The sequence below is a fragment of the Notolepis coatsorum genome (genome assembly GCF_963971535.1).
Source record: "Notolepis coatsorum genome assembly, chromosome: 14".
In the NCBI taxonomy this organism is placed as follows: Eukaryota; Metazoa; Chordata; class Actinopteri; order Aulopiformes; family Paralepididae; genus Notolepis; species Notolepis coatsorum.
In genome coordinates, this window is record NC_140178.1 from 49113905 (window position 1) to 49132851 (window position 18947).

The window sequence follows — 18947 nt, forward strand, 5'->3', positions numbered from 1 at the left end:
AAGTTGTGAAGGTCAATTGGCCCTCAAAACAGATGAATTTCTGCCGGTCAACGTGTTTAACACGTACAGCCTGCATCTGATGGCAAATAAATAATAACAGTTACTAAGATGATACATATAGGGCACAACAACTCATGCATTATGAGGAGTGTTACAATTAGAAAATATTACAAAAGCACCATACAGTAAATTTCGCTGAGTACATTTTACTCAAACTGAGTAAAACTTTACTCACGTCTTGGGCTCAAATTGACTCAGTTTGAGTAAAATTTACTCTGTGAAATTTACTGTGAGGATAGTTCCACAAGTTTCCATTATATTATACATGGAGGCAGAACACACAAATTAGTCAACCCAGTACAATGGTTCAAATAAACACTTGTTGAACCGAACAGTGCGTCAAATTAACTTGTTATGTCCATTTACCACTAGTAAAACAGTCAACCTACAGCACATTGCGGCAAATTTACGTGACTCTATTTAGAGTAAAACACACGTTGTCTCTTCAGCAAAATCCGCCAACATGTAACATATAATTGTTCCATCTCCTGTACTATGTCTACTTGTCTTGTATGTTCTTAATACGTCAGTTTTTGTATGGATATAGTTATATCACTACTTTTAACAACAGCCTACAGGCATGGTCTACAGGTATGGTCTCAGGCCTATACAGGTGGAAATTAGCTTCTGGCTATACACTAGCTCATATACATTTTACATGAAAACCGACATGTTGATTAATGTGCACTGTCCCTGATAGCAATACTGTTGATAATTGAATACTTGTCCATACAACTGTAAAACGTTTATTTAATAGCGTGCGTGCAAACGTATAGCAGCTAACATGCGAACATCGTGATAGATGGCTCTGTGGCTTAGCTGTAATGTTGCAAATTAGTTACACACATTGCTGTTTAATAAATTAACAAATAATAATAATAATCTTACCTTGTATTTGGCATCCAAGAGAAGGAAAATATCGCTGTATTGCGCTCTTGCTGCACCTGAGCTTGAAGCGAGGACTTGGCGAGAGAGAAAGATGGCGTCGGCACCTTTGGGAATTATATGGATAGTAGGCGTGACCAATGCTGTATTACTCCAATAGAAACTCTTCTGGAACTTTACTCTCACTCTATTGGCCACAGGCAATGATTATGCCCCAAATGGAGTAAATATGACTACTTGAGAGGAAAATAATAACTCCGTAATAATTACTCTGGGAAAATGACTCCCCAGTTTTTCCTGTGCACACACACACACACAGGTATGCAGGCATGCACAAACACATATACATCACTATTGCATTGATACACACATAGATACACACACACACACACAGGTATGCAGGCATACACACTCATATACATGACTACTGCGTTGATACACACATAGACACACACATATACATGACTACTGTGTTCATACACACATAGACACACACATACAATGACTACAGCATCCATACACACATAGACACACACATATGTATACATGACTACTGTGTTTATATACACATATAGACACACACATACAATGACTAGAGCATCCATACACACATAGACACACACATATTGTATACAGTGACACTATTACTGCGCTCCTTCACACATAGACACACACACACACCGGTATGCAGGCATGCACACATACTTGATTACTGCATTGATACACACATAGACGCACACATATACATGACTACTGTGTCCATACACACATAGACACACACTGACTCCTGCTTTCTTGAATAAGGGTTACATCCTTGACTCTTGTGAAGCTCGCTGTCAGCAAGGAAGCGACTCATTGTTGTTGTTTCTTTTCTTATCTTCTTGTTTCACTTTATATTAATGATGAAATCTCCATTGTGTTTTCTCCCTACAGATCCTCTGTCATTCCAAGGTCCTCTGCCTCTCTTCTCCTCTCCACCACCGACTGTATACAGAATATAGGGTACACAGTAGGGGGCAGGGTGTGTCCTAGGGACTGTGTATACAGAATATAGGGTACACAGTAGGGGGCAGGGTGTGTCCTAGGGACTGTGTATACAGAATATAGGGTACACAGTAGGGGGCAGGGTGTGTCCTAGGGACTGTGTATACAGAATATAGGGTACACAGTAGGGGGCAGGGTGTGTCCTAGGGACTGTGTATACAGAATATAGGGTACACAGTAGGGGGCAGGGTGTGTCCTAGGGACTGTGTATACAGAATATAGGGTACACAGTAGAGGGCAGGGTGTGTCCTAGGGACTGTGTATACAGAATATAGGGTACACAGTAGGGGGCAGGGTGTGTCCTAGGGACTGTGTATACAGAATATAGGGTACACAGTAGGGGGCAGGGTGTGTCCTAGGGACTGTGTATACAGAATATAGGGTACACAGTAGGGGGCAGGGTGTGTCCTAGGGACTGTGTATACAGAATATAGGGTACACAGTAGGGGGCAGGTTGTGTCCTAGGGACGGTATATAGCATGTGTGCTCCCAAGTGTGCATAGCGTGCACATCCCTAACAGAGTGTGCAGTGGTGTAGAGTCTATCTGTGTGTGTGTGTGTGTGTGTGTGTGTGTGTAGTGTGTAGTGCCGTGCAGCCATGAGTTTGGCGGGAGCAGAACGCCGGAGGCCAACACCTGCCCAGACGCCCGAGGAGAGGGATATATGGAGAGAGGGAGGAGGGAAGGATGGATGGAGGGATGGAGGAGGGAGGGATGGATGGAGGGATGCAGGGAGAGAGGGGTGGAGGGAGGGGAGAGAGGGGAGGGAGGGGAGGGAGAGCAGCGTGGTGCAGAGCTACAGCTTCGACTCCTACCAGCTGGAGGAGGAGGAGATCACCAAAGACGCCCCAGAGAGAGGAGTCCTGGCCCTGTCCGAACCTGGTGAGGGAGTGTGTGTGTGTGTGTGTTTCAAGTTTCAAGTTTTGTTTTATTCGTCACGTATAATAAGTACATTACATTACAGTGAAATGCTTGGTTCTGTATGAGCACCTGAGAATCTGCTTCATACAGTAAAAAAAGGAAAAAGAAGAATACTATACAACACTATACAAATATACAATATACAATATACAAACTAAAGTACAACCTAAAGTTCAATGAAGTAAAATGCAGACAATGAGGTACAAAAATGCAAAAAAAAAAAAAAAGCTAAATGCAAAGATTAGGTATGGATGTAGTGCAAATCTTTTTGTAATAAATAGATGGATGGGTTAATGTTGCATATAGTCTTTGAGCATCCTGATGGCCTGGGGATAGCTCCTTTTGAGTCTCTGTACTGGCCATGAGACTCCGGTAGTGCTTGCCTGACCGCAGCAGTGCAAAGAGGCAGTTGTTTGGGTGGCTAGAGTTTTTGACTATTCTCTTAGCCTTGGCTCTGCAACGCCTGGTGCAAATGTCCTGGAGAGTGGGAAGCCCAGGTTCAACTAGGTTTGAACCCAGGGGGGACTATACAACACTAGGTGGTAGGGGTGTAACGGTACACAAAAACCACGGTTCGGTACGTACCTTGGTTTTGAAGTCACGGTTCGGTACAGGTTTTCGGTACAGTATGGGAAAGTTTGGCTTTCCATGTTCCACTCAGGGATGATGTAGTGTGCAGTTACTGTTAAGTAGGGCTGTCAATGAATATTCTATATTCAAATGAATAATCGACTTGTTAAAAAAAAAAAACATTGAGCTGAACAACGTGTAATAATGAACAACAACAACAACAACAACAACAACAACAACAACAACAACCAGAAGACAGTGGTTTGCACTCTGAGCATCTCAAGCGCCGGTTGGACATTTTCGGATTTTGATTAACTTGTGGAAACTCAAGACAGTTTTATGCAAGCTATGTAAACTACAGCTGGAGTTCTAGCGTCAAGAATGTAAGTAGCCCACTTTTCTGTTTTAGACTTAACTTTATTGTAAATCAGCTCTCAGGGTAAAATGTTATTGAATAGAGAAAAGAGCATCATGCAGGTCCCGTTTCATATCATTAATTTCCACCTCACGCACAAGAGAGAGAGAGCGTGTGTGTGTGTGTGTGTGTGTGTGTGTGTGTGTGTGTTCGCCACACTATGAGGCTATACTAAATTACAGGTAGTGTTGTGCGTGGGTTGAATGAACACCTGGCACTTTGCGCAAATGATATTTTGGGAAGGGGGGAACTTGGGAGTTTTGAAAAAAGTTCTGCACGTGCGTTCCGTTAACGTACCGTTGCATTCGTTCGGTACATTTACATTTAGTCATTTAGCTCAGTGGTTCCCAAAGTGGGGGTGGTCGCAGGCTGCCGTGGGGGGGGTCGCCAGATGATTAAAAAAATATATATATATATTTTTAATGCAGTCAGGCCACTGAACTTAGAAGCAGGCCAGGCCGCGTGTAGGCTTTCTACAACGCAGTTGCGTTTCCGGGTTGCTCTGATTGGCCGCTGACCCCACGTGACCCTACGCTATTACGCCCCCTTAACTGACGCTCTACAGCTCTCCGTAACTTCCTCGCAGAACAGCTGCTTCCGTATTTATAATATTGGAAACGCCACGCTGTGATAACAACATTAACGAGCGCTGTGATAACAACATTAACAAGACTCTCGTTGTGTCTATTCTGCTAACGCTAACGTTAACGATAACGTTACCTCTCATTGTGTCTATTCTACAAGCTTTAACGTTACCTAGGCTCTCGCGTCTATCTGCTAACGTTCTCACGTCTATCTGCTAACGTTAGCATTAGGTAATAAGCGGTTTAAAATGGATGGTGATTACCTCACGTTGTGTCTATTCTACTAGCATTAACGTTACTAGTACAAACAATCAAACCAAAACATTCACATCTAACTTATCTTTAGATATTTACTCAACCTCTAACGTCTAACTATGAATGAACACAACACTAACTTAACATCTTTAGCTAATAAAGTACTCAACCTCTACTGTCTTTAACTATGAACAAACACAACACTCTAACTCACCATCTTTAGATAATAAAGTACTCAACCTCTACTTGTACAGCAATTTCTGAAGGAAAGAATATGATATTCTAAATGTCCACCATAAACATCACTCAGCTCTGCAGAACAGTCCCTGTGTCTCTTACTGAGGCTGCAGCTCCTGCTGGCATTCTGCTGGGAGAACATTCCTTTAACCCTTTCACTACCAAAGGGTTAACCCTTTCACTGCGACAATACAGGTTAACCCTTTCACTACTAAGTGGTTAACCCTTTCACTGTGACAATACAGGTTAACCCTTTCACTGCCACACAACAAAGGTGTTAACCCTTTCATAACCACTAGACGGTTAACCCTTTGCTTTCACCAAACCGTCTGTAGTGTGGTAGTGAAAGGTTAACCTTCTATAGTGTGGTAGTGAAAGATAAGATAAGATAAGATATTCCTTTATTGTTCATAGTTAAAGACGGTAGAGGTTGAGTACTTTATAGATAGATAGACAGACAGACAGACAGACAGACAGACAGACAGACAGACAGACAGACAGACAGACAGACATACATACATACATACATACATACATACATACATACATACATACATACATACATACATACATACATACATACATACATACATACATACATACAGGGCCGCCTGGGAGAAATGCGAGGCCCTGTGCGAGATTTAAACGCGAGCCCCCCCCCCCCTAAAAGGTAAAAAAAAAAAATATATATATATATATATATATATATATATATATTATTTTTTTTATTTTTTTTATACAGTCAACATATTCTTAAATAATAGCGCTGCCCGAGGCTGGGCATGATACAGTCAACATATAGCAAGAGAGAAAGCGAGAGAGCGAGAGAGAGCTCCCGTTCTACAGTCAATATACAGTGTTATCGCTGCACAGACCCGGCAATGCCCCTGACCCTCCACCAGAGCAAGGCCAGAGAGAGAGAGAGAGAGAGAGAGAGAGACACATTGGAAAGAAACAACCCAAAACCAGAGCAAATTGAAATGCTATTTGGCCCTAAACAGAGAGTACACAGTGGCAGAATACCTGAGCACTGTGACTGACCCAATACTAAGAAGATCCTTGACTAGGTACAGACTCAGCGAGCACAGCCTACTGTTGCCTAGACCCAGGCAACTACCGCCCTGTTTCTATTCTCACCTCCATCTCGAAAGTCATGGAAAGAATAGTCTACGAACAGGTCGAAAAGTACCTAGCGGAAAAAAATCGAATCTACGAATTCCAATCTGGCTTCAGAACATCCCACTCCACTGACACATGCCTTCTCTATTTGAATGACCACATCAAACAAGAGGTGGACGCAGGCAAATACTGCGGCATGGTCATGCTGGACCTACAAAAGGCCTTTGACACGGTCAATCACTCCATTCTGATTGACAAGCTAAAAGCAATTGGTTTTGATAGTCTATCAGTGAGCTGGATGCAATCCTACCTTGAGGGGAGGGAACAGATGGTGGAGGTAAACGGTACCCTATCCCCCCCCCTCACAGTGAGCTGTGGTGTTCCACAAGGAAGCATACTAGGACCGCTACTGTTCCTAATTTATGCAAATGACATGTCGTCAGCTTGTGACTGCAACTTGTTCCTGTTTGCGGACGACTCAGCCCTGCTGGTCTCTGACAAGAACAAGTTACAGGTTGAAAAAACCCTCAGCTCGGAACTAGGCAGAATCTGCATATGGCTCGCTGATAACAAACTATCATTACACATGGGCAAAACAGAGTCCATTCTCTTCGGTTCAAATAACAAACTCAGCAAGACCGACGGCTTCTCAGTTACAGTGGGTGACAATATTGTCACAAGGAAAGATGAAATTACCTACCTGGGTTCCATCCTAGAGGCTAATCTCTCCTGTGACAAAATGGCATCCAATGTAATAAAAAAAGTCAACCAACGAACTCGATTCTTGTACCGGATCTCCTCTCTGGTAAACAAGAATACCCTGAAGACTCTGGCAGGAGCACTCATTCAGGGGTACTACGACTATGCTTGCACCTCATGGTACCAAAGCACCTCAAAGGCGCTAAAAACAAAATTACAAACATCTCAAAACAAACTGGTCAGACTACTGCTTGACCTTACTCCTAGAACCCACCTCACCCCTGCCCACTTTGACAACCTAGGATGGCTTAGAGTAGACGACAGAGTACAGCAACTTGCAATGGGCCTGGTCTACAAGATACACTACACGACCAAGGTACCCATGTACATGTCAAAATACTTCCCAAAGGTCAGTGAATACCACGATCACAACACCAGAGGGAGCTCCACAAATCATGTTAAACCCAGATTCGGCTCAAATAAGGGACTAAACACGTTTCGCAATTATGCCACATCAATGTGGAACGCCCTACCCAAAGCTGTAAAGGAATGTGGATCACTACCCACTTTCAAAACCTCTCTCAAGGGACACCTACGGGAGACTGCAATTCAACACTGGCCCCTGTAAATATCCTAACCCAACCCCCTCCAATGTACAGTCATTTACCTAGTATGGTTTTGTCAATAGTCCAATGTACAATTTTGCTTGTTTATACAGTGTGCCCCCCCCCCCCCCCCCCAACCACCTCCAATGTAAATTACCCAGTATGGTTGTCAATATCCCAATGTACCCAACCCCCCCCACCCAACCTCCTCCAATGTACAGTTTTTACGTCAAATGTATATACTCCCTTTTCTTGACTCCTTCTGTATCACAAACAGTACTGTATTTGCAAATCTGGTATGTCATAAATGTATAGATGTAGCAGTACTGACTATCTGTATGTCATGTATGTCATATATGTCCTGATGAATTGAAAATGGGGGACCCTGATGTAAACAAGACGAAAGTCTTTCTCTGGTCTGCATCCCCTTAACAATTGTGTGTATTGAGCTGTACTGTATTGTACCCATTCTGCAATCTGTTAATAAAGTTTTCAATCAATCAATCAATCAATCAATCAATCAATCAATCAATCAATCAGCCTAGCCATCGAGAAAGGCCGCCATAGGCAGACCTGGCTCCCAAGCGAAGACAGACCCACTGCACACAAGATGAGGTGGAAACCGAGCTCCACTTCTTAACAACCTGCCCACTATACCAAGACATATACTTCCCACAAATTGCAAACACCCAAAGAGACTTTGAAAACATGGACAATAACTCAAAACTCCCATACCTACTGGGAGAAATACAAGAATGTGAAATAAAGCCCATTTGAATTGAAGAGAGAGAGATAGATAGAGCATGTCTGTGTGTGTTAGAAAGAGAGAGAGAGAGAGAGAGCATGTGTGTTTGTGTGTTAGAGAGAGAGAGCATGTCTGTGTGTGTGTGTTAGAGAGAGAGCATGTATGAGAGAGATAAGCAAAGATGAGCCCCTAAAGGATATTCAACTTTTAATGGAAGAACAAAACAGAAGGAAAAGATAACTTCACAAAGGCAACATGAATATACATAGATCCAAAAGGACAAAGATCAACACTTAAATCCAAAGAGAAGAGGGTCTATACCAGAGAAAACAAAGTAGCAAGGAGCCAATGGCCGACATCAGCTAAATAGGCTAACTGCAAATAGAGTAGCCAGGTACTGACACCAGGCCACACACCGTTAGCTACTACAACAGCTAGCCGGCCCGTTTGGCTCAATATAACGTTAGCTACGTTAGCTAGCCGGCCCGCTTTGGCTCAATATAACATTAGCTACAACAGCTAGCCGGCCCGTTTGGCTCAATATAACGTTAGCTACGTTAGCTAGCCGGCCCGCTTGGCTGAATATAACATTAGCTACAACAGCTAGCCGGCCCGTTTGGCTCCCGAGAGAGAGAGAGAGAGAGATATATCCACGGCGGGAATAGAATAGAGTGCATTAAAAACTCACCAAACGTCCAAGAGGATGGAGACAACCGCGTGGAGTTGACGAAGTTCATCTGCCGAATGACCGTCCTCTTCATCTTGGCATAACAATGCTGCACGCGCTCTCTCTAGGTTAGCTAACGCTAGTTAGCCTTTAGCTAAGCTAGCTACTAGCCGACATCATCATGGCTATCCCGACTGAACCACACGTTAGCACTCGATATTATAACGTAGCTAAAGCTAACTAGCTGTCCCTGCCTTTAGCTAAGCCGACATGGCTAGCCTGACTGAACTGTCTAACATGCAACAACTTTCATCTTCAGTCCATCTGCCGAATGACCGTCCTCTTCGTCTTGGCTGGCATAACTAAGCATAACCTCCAAAGCTGCACGCGCGAAATAGTCAAACGCAGCTGACGCACGCCGGCGTACACATGATGTAACCCCTCCCTTCGTTGAAACCAATAGTATGTCTGCTGCAGAGCCCCAGAGCTCCAATAGTGAGTATGTCTGCTGCAGAGCCGCAGAGCCAGGAACAAGTCAGACACATTCTACAAACGTGTCTAATGTGAAATATATAAGCATATAAGCAAAACTAGATTTTAGGTCTGTGATGAAAAAGGGCCTCGCGGGAAGGGGGGCCTCGCAAAAAAAAAAAAAAATAATAATAATAAAAGAAAAATATATATATATTTTTTTTATTTTTTTTTATTTTTTTTTGTGCGAGGCCCCCCTTCCCGCGAGGCCCTGTGCGACCGCACTGCTCGCACACCCCCTGAGGCTGCCCTGCATACATACATACATACATACATACATACATACATACATACATACATACATACATACATATAGTGATGCACCGATGTGAAAATTGTGGCCGATACCGATAACCGATATTAATATTGCTGTTCTGGCCGATACCGATATTTACCGATGTCGATATCTCTGTATAGAAAACACTTTTTTATAATAATCAAATAAAGAGCTATTCCAAAATGCATAATTTTTTTACTTTTGTAACTTATTTTCAGAAATTACTGATATTTTGAAACTATTTAAGGCCAAAACATGTAAAAAGAAAAAAATATCTATCGGACCGATACCGATGTGTAAAAAAACGGCCATATCGGCCGATATTATATCGGCGGCCGATATATCGTGCATCACTACATACATACATACATACATACATACATACATACATACATACATACATGCTAGGGCTGGGCGATATGACGATATTATATAAATATCGGGTACAGTTCATTAACGATACACTTTTTTAACGTATTGTGGATATCGTGATGTTTTGCCCAAGAGGATTGTGTCGCGTCAATCTGGTCCACACCCGTTCAAACTTTTGAACAACGCCGCCCCCACACACACTACTGCATCAAAGTTACTAATTATTATTAACAAAGGCATTCGTTTTGTGGCATTAACGTTATATAGTTAGTTACACGTTCAATAACATTAGCGTATTTACCCAAACATAGCAACGTCCGATGACGACATAGATAGCAAGCGTTACTGTTCATATCTCAGCCCGTGCGGAGTTGTGCATGCCCATTCTGCGGTCTGTTAATAAAGTTTTCAATCAGACAGATGTATGGAAAGGCTTTTATTATAACATTCGTTGCAATAAAATCATTATGGCTTGTTTAGTCATGCTGCGGTGCGCTGGTAATCACTCGTCTGCCGCAGGGAGCTGTTGTTGTCGTTGAGCTGAGCTCAGCTCTCGTCAAAATCAATTGCGGAAGTAAAAAACGCATAGAGCTTGCCGATTGGTGCTAAGAACAGCAGGGCGGGTTCAATCGGTGTGACGTAATTGGCAGACTCGACTGTCAATCAAAATTATGTTGTTGCCGGCTGAATGATCGAATGAATGAGAACGTTATTAACGATTGCAGAATGGGTACAATACAGTACAGCTCAATACAACAACAGTGGACTGGGGGATGAAGACCAGAAAAAGACTTTCGGCTTTTTTACATAAGGGTCCTCCATTTTCAATTCATCAAAACATTTAGAGACATACAAATATACAGTAGTTTCATAAAAATGCTAAAATGCTATTTATTGATTGATTGATTGATTGATTTAAAACTTTATTAACATATTGCAGAATGGGTACAGTACAGCTCAATACATACAATTGTTAAGGGGATGCAGACCAGAGAAAGTCTTTCGTCTTGTTTACATCAGGGTCCCCCATTTTCAATTAATCATATTTCATATCTAAATCATATAATATCTCATTGCTAAATATATAATCTAATAATCCAATAATCTAAATCTAATATATAATATAAAAATGCTAAATGCATGGGTATTTTATTTAGTCTTTAATGTTAGCTTGCAAACTCAAATACTGTCTTGGTAAGCCTCATAATGAATTGTTTGGGGAAAAAAATAAAAACATCGTGATGTGTATCGTGTATCGCCGAAAGGTCAGAAAATATCGTGATATCATATTTAGGCCATATCGCCCAGCCCTAATACATGCATACATGCATACATACATACATACATACAGTATACAAGGGGAACTGACACATAAACATGTAGGTGTGTGTAGACCAGGGTTGTAATCAGAGAGGACATGTGTTGCCTGGTTACACAGGTCACAACAAGGCCAAGCTAATCAAATCAGTGACCAAGGACATGACAGAAAGGACGGCACAAAAACCCATTCTCTCTCTCTGCTCCCCCTCTTCCTCTTTCTCTCTTTCTCTCGCTCCCTCTCCCAGTTTCTCTGCAACCATCAATCGCTACGCCTCAGAGTAAAAGCAGTGAGATAGAAAGAAAACGTGATTTCCACAGAGAGACTGAGGCTGTGTTTTCCTCCTAGAAGCTAGCAGACAAGAGGCTGTCTGAAAAGAAGACAGTTTGATCCCAACCCTACCCTGTTGTGGAGCAATTATTATATTTTTTTTATATAAAGGAGAGTGGGCAGTCCACCTCCTTTGGTATTTTGTCTTTTTATTTTTTTTAACAGGAAAGCTGAGAGGGAGACAGAGTACGGGAGACACAGTAGGGAAGCTTTTGCCAAGGACAATCAATCCTACGCCAGCAGGGGTAGGCTACAGTACATGTGGTTACAAAGGCAATGGTAAATGGTAAATGGCTGCATTTATATAGCGCTTTTATCCAAAGCGCTTTACAATTTGTTCCTCACATTTTACCCATTCACCCCAGTGGCGGCTCTGCCACTAGGGGCGCACGGGCGCCGCCCCCCCCTTCAGGCCCCTGGTTATATGAGAGTAGAACAAGAAAAAGTATCTTTTTGTTTTTTGTTTTATAGCCCTATAAATAATATAAACATGTTTAAAATGAATAATATTTACTCATTTTAAGTATGTTTGTGTTTCCAATGCACAATATAACGTTACTATATAAAATAAAAAAATACTTGTTTTCAGGAACAGGAAGTGACTCACTTTTTTTAATTTTTTTATTTGTTTGTATTTCTCGGCCCGGGCTAGACGCGATAGCGCTCTGAGTGCGCGTCACTGTTCGATCGCTGTATCCGTCACAGCCAATCAGTGCGTAACGCGTTGTGCGTTGAAATATGACTATTATGTTGGAATCCGGGCGCGATTTGAAGCGGTCTAGTCAAGCGTTTAGAATTTCCGTCTAGAATTTCCATAGCCGCATTTCGCGGAGACGCTCTCTGATTGGCCGACGCGGCGATGCCAGTTTTTTCCTTAGCCACAGTTTGCAACATGTTCGAAGCTGTGTGTTGTGAACTTGTGATTCAGTCTGGAGTCTGGACAGTGGGCAGTGAGTGGAATGGATATACATCGACAACAGTCTGGGGGACAGTCAGTGGACATACACTTTTTGGACCACGTTTCAATTAAACAAAGTGAGTTAATTCTCTCTCTCTCTCTCTCTCTTAGCCAACTCAGCTAACTTTATCTGCTGTTAGCCACTCAGCTAATGCTTAACTAACGCTCTCTCTCTCTCTCTCTCTCTCTCTCTCTCTCTCTCTCTCTCTCTCTCTTCTGTTATGCTGCACCCGCCGTGGTCTCTCTCTCTCTCTCTCGCTCTCGCTCTCTCTCTCTCTCTCTCTCTCTCTAATTTCGCCGCGTGTGGGGCATAACCACTCAGACAATGAATGGTAACTTGTTTAAAATGACGAGATATACAAATGTGATTATTATTGAATGGATCTGACATCATCTGAGAGAGAGAGAGCGAGAGAGAGAGAGAGAGAGAGAGAGAGAGAGAGAGAGAGAGAGAGAGAGAGAGAGAGAGAGAGAGAGAGAGAGAGAGAGAGAGAGAGAGAGAGAGAGAGAGAGATGTGCGTGTTTGTGTTGGGCTATTGGAAACGTGGTTGCATTTGACTGACTGTGATATTGATCAATGGCAATGGTGATAATATTCACCAATGCGTGCCTTGTACATGTTTGCAAAATGTTTGGTATAGCGCCCCTAGTGGCGAAGCATCCACGAGCCTCTACTGATTCACTCACACATTCACACACCGATGGCGGAGGCAACCATGCAAGGAGCCAACCTGCTCATCGGGAGCAATTAGGGGTTAAGTGTCTTGCTCAAGGACACTTCGACATGAATCGAACCGGGAACCTCCGGATTACCAGACTACTGCTCTACCTCTTGAGCCACTGTCGCCCCCCAATGGTCTTAACCATCACACCATCTGTGAGCACAGCCTTGGGTGAATGTACAAGTGTCAGTATTACTGATTGGCTACAGTCAGCCACAGAGGGCATAGATGCTTATTCATGTTTCTGAATGATGAATGTAGTGCCATGGGGTGGATTTCATGCATACATCTTTGCATCCCCCAAAGAAGAGGGATGCACACTAAGAGGGATGCAAAATGGTCACAGATAGGAGCTTTGTCATTAAAAGTAATCCAGAGGAACAGCTACGAGAATATAATGCTGATGGAACAGCTACACGAATATAACGCTGACGAAACAGCTACAAGAATATAGCGCTGACGAAAGAGCTACAAGAATATAATGCTGATGGAACAGCTACAAGAATATAACACTGACGAAACAGCTACAATGAATGAATGAATTGAATACACTGGCGCTGCTCTGATGGCTGCCTTTCTGATCGCTCCGACGAGACTGTGCTTTATTTTGTTAATTTTTATAGTATTAGGAGTTTTATTTGCACCAACTGTTGGTGCATTATATGTGTATGACCGTCAGTCAATCATTGACATTGGATTAAGAAAAACTTACCGTTTGGATTGCTCTCTGGATCGGATCGCTGAACAGCAGAAATGGCCCGCCGAGATCCTTTGTTATGCCGGCCATGGCCAAGACGCCAAGAAGCCGCCGCGAAGACGAGGAAAGAGAGCCGGGGTCCGGAACAGACTGAGGTCCAAACGACACAGAACCACATTGCCCAGCATATTGTTGGCCAATGTGCAATCGATAGGAAACAAATTGGACGACATCAGAGCAAGGATCCAATTCCAGAGGGACATTCGGGATTGTAACGTCCTCTGTTTCACAGAAACTTGGCTGAGTCCAGATGTCCCGAATCACGCAATAGAACCGGCAGACCATTTCTTCGTTCTCCGCAAAGACCGGACGGCAGAAGATTCACTAAAGACGAGAGGAGGCGGCATTGCCTTCATGATAAACAAGGAGTGGTGCGATTTAGGCAACACAAAGGAACTGTCTAACCACTGCTCCCCAGACCTGGAGTTTATCACGATAAAATGTCGACCCTTCTTCCTCCCAAGAGAGTTAACGTCCATCATCCTCATCGGAGTGTACATTCCACCACACGCGAACACTGGGGTCGCACTTTCAAAACTTCACGACGAGGTAAACAAACTCCAGGCAGCTAATGTTGACGCTGCCATTTTGGTCTTGGGGGATTTCAACAGCGCGCGTCTTAAAAAGGTGCTGCCGAATTTCTATCAGCATGTGACCTGTCCCACCAGAGGCGAGAACATATTAGACCATGTATACTCGCAATTTAAGAATGGGTACAAGTCACAGGCTCTTAGTCCATTTGGTAAAAGCGATCACGCCGCCATCTTTCTTTTGCCAAAGTACAGACAGAGTCTCAAGCGAACGCCGGTGGTCTCGCGAGAGGTTAAGCGTTGGGCCGTGACGTCAGTGGAGTCACTCCAAGCAGTGCTGGGAAGCACAGAATGGAGTGTATTCCGTGATAACACAGCCAATATTAACGAATACACCGAAACGGTGATTGACTATGTCTGTACTCAGGTAGAAGTAATAATCCCCTCCACCAAAATTAATATCTACCCAAATCAAAAGCCCTGGGTAGACAAATCCGTCCGTGAGGCTCTGAAAGTGCGCACATCAGCATACAACACCGGGCTGGTGACAGGCAACATGGAAGAACACAAGATGGCAAGATACAACGTCAGGAGAGCAGTAATAGAGGCAAAACGGCGTTACAGGGATAAAGTTGAACTTCAGTTTGAACAGGCTGACTCTAGAGGCATGTGGCAGGGCCTCAGAACAATGACAGACTACAAAGGAACCCCCCTCAAACTGAACAGTGACATCTCCTTAGCAAATGATCTCAACTCCTTCTATGCGAGGTTTGAGGCTGTGAATAACAACACCAGCCTACAAACCACGGAAAGGGGGGGGGGGTCTGCTGATGGAGACTCAGTGTTCAGGGTAACAGAGCATGAGGTGAGACGGATCTTTAAAAAAGTGGATATCAGGAAGGCAGCAGGACCGGACGGCATCCCCGGCCGCGTCCTAAAAGTCTGTGCCGACCAACTGGCCCCGGTATTCATTGACATCTTCAACCTGTCCTTGGAACAGGCCGTCATCCCCACCTGTCTGAAGAAGTCCACCATCATCCCTGTACCCAAAAAATCTACGCCCGCTTGCCTCAACGACTACCGCCCTGTAGCCCTCACCTCCATAGCCATGAAGTGCTTTGAGAAGCTAGTGAAGGGCTACATCTGTTCCTCCCTCCCCATCAACCTGGACCCTCTGCAATTTGCATATCGCCCCAACAGGTCCACGGAGGACGCCATAGCCCATGTGCTGCACACAGCAGCATCACATCTGGACAAGAGGCAGGGGAACTATGTGAGAATGCTGTTCATCGACTACAGCTCAGCATTCAATACCATAGTCCCCTCCAAACTCATAGCCAAGCTCAGGGACCTGGGCTTGAACTATGACCTGTGCCAGTGGGTCCTGGACTTCCTGACGGGCAGACCCCAGGTGGTAAGAGCCGGCAACTGCACCTCCTCATCCATCACGCTCAACATAGGGGCCCCCCAGGGCTGTGTTCTGAGCCCCCTCCTCTACTCCCTGTACACACATGACTGCGTAGCACAGCGGAACAACAACACCATCATCAAATTTGCTGATGACACAGTAGTGGTGGGCCTGATCTCTGCCAACGACGAAAGGGCCTACCTGGAAGAGGTAGAGAACCTGTCACAGTGGTGTCAGGAGAACTGCCTCTCCCTGAACGTCAGCAAAACAAAAGAGATGATTGTGGACTTCAGGAGGTCGGGGGTCAAGGACTACAGCCCCCTCAGCATCGACGGGGCACCAGTTGAGAGAGTGAACAGTTTCAAGTACCTCGGAGCCCACATATCCGAGGACTTGACATGGACCACACACATTGACAGTGTTGTGAAGAAGGCACGACAACGCCTCTACTTCCTCAGGCGCCTAAGGAAGTTCCAAGTCAGTCAGAAGATCCTTAGGAACTTCTACTCATGTACAATAGAGAGCATCCTGACCGGCAACATCACCTCCTGGTTTGGGAATAGCACTGCACAAGACCGTAGCAGACTACAAAGAGTGACACGTTCAGCCGAACGCACAATTAGAGGGGGGCTTCCCACCCTCCAGAACATTTACAACAAGCGGTGCAAGGGGAAGGCTAAGAGAATTATTAAGGACTCGAGCCACCCGAACAACTGCCTCTTTGAACTGCTGCCGTCAGGCAAGCGATACCGGAGTCTTATGGCGAGCACAGAAAGACTCAGAAGGAGCTTCTATCCCCAGGCCATCAGGCTGCTAAACGAACAATAATCGCTAAACGAACAATAATCACTATGCAACAACCATCAAATGCACACAGCACACACACCCACACGCACACACTCACTCAAACAAACAACACACTGCAGCACCCACTCTCCACACTTTAGATCACACAAACACACTTACACTTTATATTTATTGATAAAGGATTTGCACTACAACTCGTACACCTACTGTGAATTGTACCTAAACTGCACCTCGTCCATTTATGCCTTGCACTATATAGTATTGTATATTAGTACACTGCACAGTATTGTATATTGTATGGTAACTACGTCTACGAACATTGTACATATGTCTAAACTGAACACTGTGACCTCTTTTTTTACTTCTAATTTTTACTATGTTTTTATTTCATACTTACCTTGTCATGCACAGTCTCTGGAGCGCAACAGTAAGAAGCATTTTGTACAAAAGTATTCTGTACTTCTGTATGACAACTATTAAAGAAACTTGAAACTACAAGAATATAACGCTGACGAAACAGCTACAAGAATATAATGCTGACGAAACAGCTACAAGAATATAATGCTGAATATAATCTTTGTGGTAACCAGCTAGAGTCAGGACTGGGTCTTTGTGGCAACCAGCTACAGTCAGTACTGGGTCTTTGTGGTAACCAGCTAGAGTCAGGACTGGGTCTTTGTGGCAAGGCTGATGATGAGACAATGAGTGGCAGCTGGCTGCACACCTGACTGCTCCTGCAATCAGAGAGAGAGAAAGCCTGAGAGATGATTGAGGGCTAGGCAGGAGTGGAGGAGATGACTGAGGGCTAGGCAGGAGTGGAGGAGATGACTGAGGGCTAGGCAGGAGATGACTGAGGGCTAGGCAGGAGTGGAGGACGTGACAGTACAGGATGTGACATATCTATAAACATAAACAACTGTCTCCCTAAGCAGGGGTCGGCCTATTGACAATGAATTCCAGACTGACTTAGTGAGCTTGTAGATTTTTAGTTTGAGTTATTATATTATTATTATTATTTTATTATTATCATTATTATTATTATTATTATTATTATTATTATTATTATTATTATTATTATTATTATTATTATTATTATTATTATTATTATTATTATTATTATTATTATTATTATTATTATTATTATTATAAATAAACATTGTTTCATTTAAATGTAGGGCTTACATAACTTTGCACAGTAGCTGGCTTTGCAAGATCACAAGATCATGAGAATCCATCTTGTCAGGCTTCAAGTTATGCACTTGTGCCTGAACCACAGTGGTTTGGACCAATCAGCGTCCTTTCAGGAACCACTGGCAGCTGCGAGCAGAGATACTCTGCCAATAATGTATTTTCTTTAAGTGACTCTTTTCCAAACCGTTTTAACACTATGGCGTCCGTTCACGAGTATATACGTGTTTCGATTCCATGCGTTGTGGTCCAGAGCCACGGGTATACTTGTGACGAGTTGTTATTGTTTTATTCCATATTTATAATGCTTATTAGGTCCTTGATCCACTTGCAGGATCTTTCCACATATTTGATTTTCGAAACATGCAGTACCGGCCAGATCCGCTTAGGGGCGCCATCGCTCCACTGCAGTATCATTATGGGGATTTAAAAAAAAATTCTTTTACAGTCCTGTGGGCGGATCATAGAGCCTCGATTCCAAACAAAGACCCTCCATCTTTGATCAGCTTGCCGAACGTATTTTTCAGCGTGGAATAATGGGATTTATGATTAGCCAATGTACATATCGATCTACCAGAATCCGATGACTGGTGAGGAAATGCTGCCGGCGATCACATGGCCTGACGGTAGGATAATATTACCCCAAATTACAGCTGGATTGGACATTGTTTTATAACCTAACGTGATAGACTACTGACATTGGCTACCTGAACGCACACTCTATTGCTAATCAATAATACTGATCGGCGTTCCCCGCCGCCCCCCATTTCACCCATAGATGCTCTGTAATAGTCTGGATGCTACGCAGTTTGTTTTATTTCATTCGTATATATACAGCAGAAATGGCGTTTGATATAACGGCGCCAACGTTTAGCCTTTTTTGCAGCCTCCTGAAGAAAAGCCTAGAAGAAAAGCGCGATAAACCTTATATTCACGACGCTATA

The 18947-nt window shown here is 43.6% G+C and overlaps 1 protein-coding gene across 1 annotated transcript in view; it reads left to right on the forward strand.

Annotated features, from left to right (window-relative positions):
- Positions 1–2587: 2587 nt before the first annotated feature.
- slc29a4a (solute carrier family 29 member 4a) overlaps positions 2588–18947 on the forward strand; it is a gene marked incomplete at its 5' end in the record, with an annotated part of 131821 nt that continues 115461 nt past the window's right edge. Inside the window, one exon of the mRNA XM_084328505.1 lies at positions 2588–2870. Coding sequence (XP_084184631.1) covers positions 2588–2870 — 283 coding nt within the window. The remainder of the gene's footprint in view (positions 2871–18947) is intronic.